General features: G+C 49.1%; 1 protein-coding gene across 1 annotated transcript in view; it reads left to right on the forward strand.

Moving 5' to 3' along the window:
* The first annotated feature begins 1,637 nt into the window (after positions 1 to 1,637).
* SRRM4 (serine/arginine repetitive matrix 4) overlaps positions 1,638 to 8,930 on the forward strand; it is a 129,875-nt gene continuing 122,582 nt past the window's right edge. The window contains exons 1-2 of the mRNA XM_042780614.1: positions 1,638 to 1,644; positions 3,607 to 3,718. Of these exons, the coding sequence (XP_042636548.1) occupies positions 1,638 to 1,644; positions 3,607 to 3,718 (119 nt within the window). The remainder of the gene's footprint in view (positions 1,645 to 3,606; positions 3,719 to 8,930) is intronic.

Genomic DNA, 8,930 nt, shown 5'->3' on the forward strand with positions numbered 1-8,930 from the left:
TCTTTTTGGTACAGTGACTCTGTGTATTCCTGCCATCTTCTCTTGATGTTTCCTGCATCATTCAATATTTTGCCCATAGAATCTCTCAATATTGCAACTTGAGGCTTAAATTTTTTCACTGAGGTTCCGTGATATTAAATGATGTCCTGTGATCACAGAGCCAGGAAGCAGCAAAGCTGAAGTCTGAACCCTTTTCCCTCCAACTCCAGGCAATACAAAACCATTGCTTTGTGTTTAATGGAGAATGACCTGGTCTTGGTGTGTCTTGAGGACCTGTGTTAGAAGGAATTCACTGGACACAGAGCCTGAAGCAAGGATGTTGGTGCCAGCCCTCTTAAGGGTATGGTCCCGGAGAGTGGGACTGAGGGAAGCAGGAGAAAGCTAAAATGTAGTTTCACCTGGCGTCTAGCCTCCGTCTGATCCCATGGGGCGCTCTGGGGTGGGAATTACACCACAGAATAGGTCCCACCTTCATGTAAAGGCAGTTCAAACCCACCAGCTGCTCTGTGGGAGAAAGCTGAGGCGATCTATTTCTGCAAAGCCTTGGAAGCCCTATGGGGCAGTTCTACTCTGTCATAGGGTTGCTAGGACTCAGCATCGACTTGATGGTGGTGGGTTTGGGTTTGGTTGGTGGTAAAATGGCAGGTCTTTTATGCTCCCGTGTCAGTCAGTGAGTGGCTATGGCCTGCCCCTCAGCAGGGTGGGCATAACCTACTAAGAGGGGCATTTTGGGGGCATGAATAACAACCTCATAGCAACCTGTTATAGGGGTATAGGATCTGACCAACAGCCTCTGTTGCAGCTTCAGAATTGCTGAATGGGGGACTCTACTCAGCCCCTAGCCTGCTGTGTGCCCTTGACTCTGTCCCTTGGTCCCTCTGGGCCTCTGCTTGTTTTCACTGTGCTCCAAGGGCTGGCCTCACTCTGACATGTTCTGACTCTGTGATGAGGCAACACAGCCCCTGCCCGAGCAGAGCAGGCAGCTTCGGGTTCTGGAACCTGGGAGGAGAGATGAGCGGGGCCCCTCTGTGTCTCCAGCAGCGTGAGGCAAGGTGTCTGGCAGCCTCCCCCGCCGAAGCCCTTTATCTCACTCCTCTGCTGTGTTATTTTAAAACTAACGAGCCCAGACCTCGGGAGTTCGCCGCCTGCCACCGAGATTTGTGGCTTGTCTGTTCTGTCCTCTCTGCAGATTTTAGAAGCGGCTCCCTCTCTGCTTGTAAGCAATCTCCTTCCAGACCTCAGCCTTGGGAAGGAACGTCGTGCGTGTGCATGGGTCGCTCCAGGAGCGCTAAGTCCTAACTCTGCCAGCTCTCAGAAGGCCCTGTGTGCAGTTCCAGCTCAGGAAAGGGGCCAGTGAGGAGGAAGGACAAATTCATCCCTGGGCACTCGAGAGGAGAGATGCTGGGATGCAGCAGGGGTGGGAAAGAGCCATTTCTAGGTTCTGAAGTAGCCGCTCAGCTGGCTCATGGGGAGGAGCCAAGGTCCCAGTCCAGGGAGAATCTGCTGGGACACTCAGGGACCTCCCTTCCCTTCCCCCTTCCCAGAACCCCTGGCCTTGGGCTGTTGGGGTAAGTGGATCAGCGTCAGCAAGCTTTGCAAGTGAGGCTGGAGACCGTTGTGACTTGTCGCTGGAAAACATGGCTGGTATTTCAAATGCCACCATGTGTCATCACAGGCCATCAGACGTACATCACCTCTTTTCATCCTCACAACAGTCCCATAAGGTGACTGTGCTTCATGATTTCACCAGAGAGGCAAAGGGACTTGCCCAAGGCCACCGAGCTGGTGAGTGACCAGGCAGGCAGGCAGTCTCCCCTGAAGAGCTGAACCACCAGGTCCTGCCAGCCCTCCTGGACCAGTCATCAGTGCCTCCTCCATACAGCTGCCTTGTATCTTCCAGGCACAGATGTCCTCTCACTGCTCAGGGCGGTTCTTCTCTTGGGTCTTTGCCGTTTTCACCCCTGTGAGAGGTTCTCAAGTCCTGTCCCAGCTTTTCCTGTGGATGGGGAGTTCTACAACGGACAGACTAATAGTCTACCTAGCCCAGTTGTCATTGATTCTGTTCTGATGCATGGCTAGTCCATGTGTTTCCCTTTAGAACAGAGCTCCGCACGGTTTTCAATGGCTGTTCTTTTGTAAGCAGATTGCCAGCTCTTTCCTCTCAGGCACCTCTAAGTGGGTTTGAACCACCAACCTTTCAGTTAGTAGCTGAGCCCTTAACCGTTTGGACCACCCAGGGACTCCTTAATAGTGTACGTCTTTACTACTGCGTTATGTTTATTTTCCTCCTCTCCTCTGTCCCCTCCACTCCTAGTAGAACACAAGCCTCACTAAGGCAGGGATTGTTCTTTCTTGTTTCTTGTGGTGTCCTCAGTGCCTACAACATGGCCTGCACATAGTAGGTGCTCAATAAATATTTACTGAATGAATGACTGAATGAAGAATAAGTGAATGAATGGTCCCAGCAGCACCTCTGGGGACTAGTTTTCACTCCCAGGTCTTGTCCCAAGGTTCCTCCTCCCTGGGCTATGTGTTTCCTCTGAGGGTGGGGGCTGCCTCCCTCTTCCCACAAGACTCTTGCTTGATTGGTCTCTCCTCCAGCACTGGCTGTGATGCCCAAACAGGACTCACCTGGCCCAGCCCCTCCCCAAACCAAGCCAGACCCAACTCACTGCCATCGAGTCAAGCCCTGTTCACAGTGACCCTACAGGACAGAGTAGCACTGCCCCTATAGGGTTTCCAAGGCTGTAAATCTTCATGGAAGCAAATTGCCTCATCTTTCTCCCATGGAGCAGCTGGTGGGTTTGAACTGCCAACCTCTGGTTAGCAGCTGAATGTTTTAATAACAGTGCCACCAAAGTTCCTCACAGTCTCTCCCATGGCTGGGAAATAGAATCAGCAATTTGCCCTCCCCCAGAAAAGTCTAGCCTGTTTACAATTCCAGCGATAAAAAGCTTCCAAGTGTGGCCTGGGCTGCAGGAAATGTTCTTGCTCATGGTGGCACAGCTTGGCAGTTGGACGCCAGGACCTGGGCACACTCCCACCATCACCTAATTACCCTTCTTAACCTTTTTAGGGGGTAACCACGACACCCTGGAATTCAGCCGTTCCTAAGTTGGGGGTAGCCTACATTTCCGGCAGCCCCAACAATCAAACCCAATCAGCCTTTCTGAGTTTTGATTTTTCACCAGCAAACAGGCAATCGACTGGCAGGCCTGTGGAGGGAGAAATGACTGGCTGGATCTGGGATTGACTGCAGGGCAGCAAAGCGATGTGTTCTGTACTGAGAGTTCAAAACGTAGGCAGGTTGGGAGCCTGACCTACTTGGCTGAACTGGGTAAGAAATGCTGGGTTGATTTTTCACTATATGGTTCCTCTGGCCTTTGACCTGAAGTTGGGAAGGGGGCGATTTTGGATATATAAGAATATTTGCTACACACACACACACACACGCTCACACACTCTCAACTCTGAACACTGAATGAAATCATATGCACCAGTTGCAGGAGGTTAGCACACAGCAGAAGGCTGCACTTGTCTGTGTAGGCCGACCCTCAGAATCAAGTGCACACCTTTTTTTAGCATCTACAGTCTTGCTACTCCCAGTGTGGTACCAGACTGACAGTGTCAGCATCACCTGCATTGGCTGGAGATGTGTCCGCTCGGGCCCTCGCCCAGACCTACTGCATCAGCCTGTGCACTCTAACAAGATCCGGAGGTGAGTCATGACTCATGTGCACCTGTCTACCTGACCCTGCAGGAGCCGGCCCCCTTCCTCCCACTCTCATCACTTGCCCTCCCCAACCTTTTGTTCTGGTTTACTGTATCTTCTGCAGTCACATGAAGGCCCAGAATTAAGACACAGCACTGGGCCTTCATGGGCCCCACTCTCCTGGCCAATTCCCATTCATCTTCTAGGAACTCTCCACGGTACTGCCCATCGTCCCCAGGTGCCCTCTGTGGGCTTTCATGACCCTCTGAGCTGTTCTGTATAATTTACTATTGTTGTTACTAGTTGTCATCGTGTTGACTCCGGCTCACAGTGACCTTTTGTGTAAGAGAAAGAAACGTGGCCCAGTCGTATACCATGTTCATGATCCTTCCATGCCAGGGGGCTGTACACTGGACAATGTTCAGTGGTGATCCATAAGGCTTGCTTCTGAGTCTGTCTTAGTCTGGAAGCTCTGCTGAAATCTGTCCACCATGGGTGACCCTGCTGGTGTTTGAAATACTGATGACATAGCCTCCAGCCTTACAGCAACCCACAAGCCACCACAGTATGACAAACTGACAGTTGGGTGGTGGGAACTTACTATATCACATTACAATTTTCAGTTTAGGGAATATCTCCCCTTCTAGGCTAGGAATGCCTTGAGTGCAGGGACTAAGTGTCTTGTTTACTTTAGGGTTGTTGAAATCTGATACTAAATAGATGTTCAGTAAGCAACTGTTTAATGAACGAGTGACATTACAAGGGACACACGAGCATCATAAAACGGCCTCCTCTTTCTCATTCGGTTTCTACTGAGATGAACATCCCCCTCTCCTCCCATCTAAATGAGGTCTCCCACAGCAGTTCCCTGGAATCCAGGTCTCCCCTCAAGTGCCTACACGTTTTCCAGCAGTGACATCAAAGCCCAAACAATCACAGCTCCAGCAGATTACCCCACACCAGGCTAAACTAACTGGGTTAACTCTGAAACAGACCAGAGGGCCAAGACCTCAGGCCAGGATAATTAACATGGCCCAGACTGAAGTATCAGGAGCCAAGGTACAAATTAACCAAATCCAGCTTGTTTCTGGGCTGGGTCAGCCCCATAATGAGAGCCTTGGGCTTTCTGGTGGACTCAGAAGCATGACGGCCTGGGCCTTCATTTGGCAGATTGTAGGTGTCTGGCCAGGAGCGGATCATTCACAGCCCTGGGGGCGAGCATAGAACAAGTGTCTGGATGGGAAGCGAGTGCCTTTGCATCTCGGACCTCAGTGTCTTCTGTGCAGTGGGAACAGGCTCACCATACTGTGTACCCTACAGGGGGCTGTCAGCATTGGTTGAGATACTGGATTAGAAAGTGCTCTACATACAGAAGAAGTTGCTCATAGGACAGAAGCAATACATGTCAGGGATGCCCTGAATCTCATGGTGAAATGCCATTCTATTTGTGGAAGATAATGTTCAGGCCACACCTTGAGATACATATCAAACCCACTTACACTGAGTCAATTCCCTGTGTGTTGCAGACTAGAGCTGCCCCTAGGGTTTTCCTGGCTCATATTTTCATAGAAATAGATTGTTGAAGCTGCTGGGTGGGTTCAAACCACCAATGTCTAGATAAGTAGTTAAGTGCAAGCTGTGTGTGCCATACGTACACATAAATATCTGCAAACTTACAAGCCAAGTCCCTGCATTAGGGGGAAGTGAGGGCCTCACCCTCTGCCCCACCTGTCACCACCTCACGATGGCTCTCCAGACTCCTCTCTCTTTCCCTGTTGATTTCTCTCAACAAGCAGTGTGGGCAGCTGGTGCACATGTGGCTTCATGTCTCCAGCTCTCGGTTTCATCTGCACAGTGGGGATGATAGTGCCTTCTCTGGGGTCCCTTTGGAGCTCAAACAAGACAATGCTTGTTAAGTGCTTAGCACAGTGTCTGGCACATAGTACCAAAAACAAACTCACTGCTGCCGAGTCAGATCCAACTCATAGTGACCCCCTCGTCCTTGGGTTTCTGAGGCAGTATCACTATGGAAGAAGATTGCCCAACCTTCCTTCTGAGGAATGGCTGGTAGGGTTGAACCACCAGCCTTCTGGTTAGCAGTCAAATGCCTTATAAATGCTAGCTGTTCTTATGACGGTGCAATATGGCCCAAGCACTGGACTGGGAGTCAGGAGGACACAGTTCTAGCCACAACTCTGATGTCAGTCACTGTGTGGCCTTGGCAGGTCTACTCTCTACAGAAGTGGGCTGGGGCTCTGGCACTGTTTGAGCCCTAAAATGGTGCTTGCCTCAATCTCGTGCTTGGAGCCTGAGGATTTGCACCCAACCCTGAGCACTTTGTAAGGAGCAACCCGCAGATCGGCTCAGTGAGCGAGGTGCTTTGCTGGAGGAAGCAGGGAAGCAGCTGGGAGCCAGGCATCTTGGAGAGTTTGGTAGAAAGTTCAGCTCTGACTCTTATCCAGGTTCTGAATCAGCCAGTTGCCATGACTACGGAGAGCAGCATCTATGCTCCAGTTCACTGAGGAGCAGGAATGGAGGGGAGAAGCTTTGAAGAATTTGGCTCTCGCGCCAGCTCCCTTCTCTGTGACGCGGAGTGTGCTGGCCCTTGACTCCACTGTTTTAGCTGTCCCCTGAAGAGCTCGCCTTCTTTTAAGTATTTTGTATGCAATATAAAAAATGTGTGGTGGAGACAAGGCATCTTCTGGTACTCCTCAGCAAAGAAGGACACAGAATTTATCTAAAGGCACCGCAACGATGCAAAGCTGAGGCAAGGAAGGAAGTGCTGGGGGTTGGAATGGGGGTGGATGCCAGTGGCTGAGGGCTCATCTCACTGCAGTGCTGTGTGACCTCAGACCAGGCTGCTCCCTGGACCTCTGCGTCTTTGTTTGAAAGGAGAGACTGAGCCAGAGCTATGCTTCTCAAATCGGATTGATCATCAGAAGGTATTTGTTCATCCACTCATTCATTCCCTTAACAGATATTTACAGAGCAAAGTTACCCTATGGAAAGCATCACCACTGGCAGTGATGGATGAGGGACAGTCCTCACCCTAAACCCATCTGCATCGCTCTGGTGTGGTGTCCACCAGCTTTCCCCACATGGACAGCCTGTTCATCCACTCATTCATTCCCTTAACAGATATTTATAGAGCAAAGTTACCCTATGGAAAGCATCACCACTGGCAGTGATGGATGAGGGACAGTCCTCACCCTAAACCCATCTGCATTGCTCTGGTGTGGTGTCCACCAGCTTTCCCCACATGGACAGCCTATGCCTCTACTCCCTCCATTCATACAAATTATGGGGTCCTTCTACCCAGTGCCAGCACTGCTCACCAAGTGTTTATCCAGTGCCAGATGCCACACATCAACTCTCCATTTTTGCCTATCATGATACAGATTTGTGTCTTGGTTTACTGCAATGCCCTATGCAGTCCCAAAGCCCATTCTTGTGTGTGTCCAACTCAAGACTGTGCAGAGCAATAGACATATGTTGCTTAAACTCACTAATGACTTTTCTAAGAGAAATATGAGGTGGATAGGAAGGTGTTGACTGAGCAGACAGTAGCACTGGCTGGGTGATTGACCCTCTCTGTGTGTCAGTCTCCCCCAACTGAACCGTAAAAGATTAGTCTGTGTCATATTTAAAGCTCCTTCTAACTTCCTGAAATAAATGAATGTCATCTTTAGCCAGTGCCTTTCCTCTTATATTTATACATTCAACAGATATCTTTGAGTGTTTACCAAGCAGCAAACACTTGTGGAGTAAGACAGGGTCCCACGCTCAAGGACTCATAGTCTGCCATGACCAAAGACAATTAAATGACAACATTTCTTTTTTAACTTCTTATTGATTTGGGTGAAAGATTACAAAGAAAAATTGCTTTTCATTCAACATCATACATATTTTGCTTCATGACGTCGATTGTAATCCCCACAATGTAACAGCTCTTTTCCCACTTCCTGTCAGTGGTTACCTTTCCCTGTGTCCTTCTTTCCTGTGCATTCCTGCCCCCTGAACTATTTCTCTGTGCAAATGCTGTCCTTCAGATCTCCCATGGTTGATTGTTCTAAGGAGTGCACCTTGCTAGTGTAACTGTTCATTTGGTAGGCCTGTCGATTGTTTGGCTGAAGGTTAAACCACAGGAGTGAGTTCAATTTCAGGCCTGAAGGGTGACTAGGGAACATAGTCTAAGGGGTTTCACCAGTCTCTATCAGACCAGTAAGCCTGGTCTGATTTATGCTTTTGAGTTTTGGGCCACATTTTTCTCCCACTCTATCCAGAATTTCCCATTTTGTTTGGAGACTGGTTGGCAGCAGTAGCTGGGTGCCATCTAGTTCTTCTGGTCTCAGGATCATGGAGAATAAGGTTCCCATGGTCCACTAGTCCCTTGGCCTAATTATTTCCATGCATCTTTGATTTTCTTCACTCTTCTTTGCTCTGGGTGAGGTCAGACCAATAGTTGCATCTTAGATGGCCACTCACAAGCCTTGAAGAACCCAGTTGCTACTCACCAAAGTTGGATGTTGAACAATGTCTTTATGTAGTATACTATGCCAATTGAGCTTGCCGTTCCCAGTGACCATGGCCCCGAGCCTGCAGGCCTAGTGACTAACTCTCACTCAAGATGTTTGGTTGTGGCTAAGAAGTCATCGTAAGTTTGCTCCCTGTTCACTCTCCTTTATATACGGACGTTTTTATAGCCCATACAAATGCACATACAGAAACATCTGACAAACCTATATATGGTCATGGGTATATTCCCATTCGCCTACCCATACCTGATGATCTTGCCTGTCTGCCTATGTATCTACCTGTAGATTAACGTACCATAGTTTGGTTATCCATTCATCCAGTGATGGGGACTTAGGTAGTTTCCATCTCTTCGCTACTTTGAACAGGACTGCAATGAACATGGGCATGCATATATCTATTTGTGTCCTGGCTCTCACTTCTTTAGAATATATTCCTAGAACTGGGTTTGCTGGATCAAATGGTATTACTATTTCCAACTTTTTAAGGATGCACCATACTGTTTTTCACAGTGGTTGTACCATTTTTCAGTCCCACGGCAGTGTATGAGAGTCCCAATCTCTCCACATCCTCTCTAGCATTATTTTCTGTCTTGTTGAACTTTGCTACCAGTGCTGGGGCTAGGTGGTATCTCATTGTTGTTTTGGTTTGCATCTCTCTGATGGCTAATGATTATGAACATTTC

This window comes from Orycteropus afer, unplaced genomic scaffold (assembly GCF_000298275.1).
Source record: "Orycteropus afer afer isolate SDZICR_OR568_19922 unplaced genomic scaffold, OryAfe1.0 scaffold00048, whole genome shotgun sequence".
NCBI lineage: Eukaryota > Metazoa > Chordata > Mammalia > Tubulidentata > Orycteropodidae > Orycteropus > Orycteropus afer.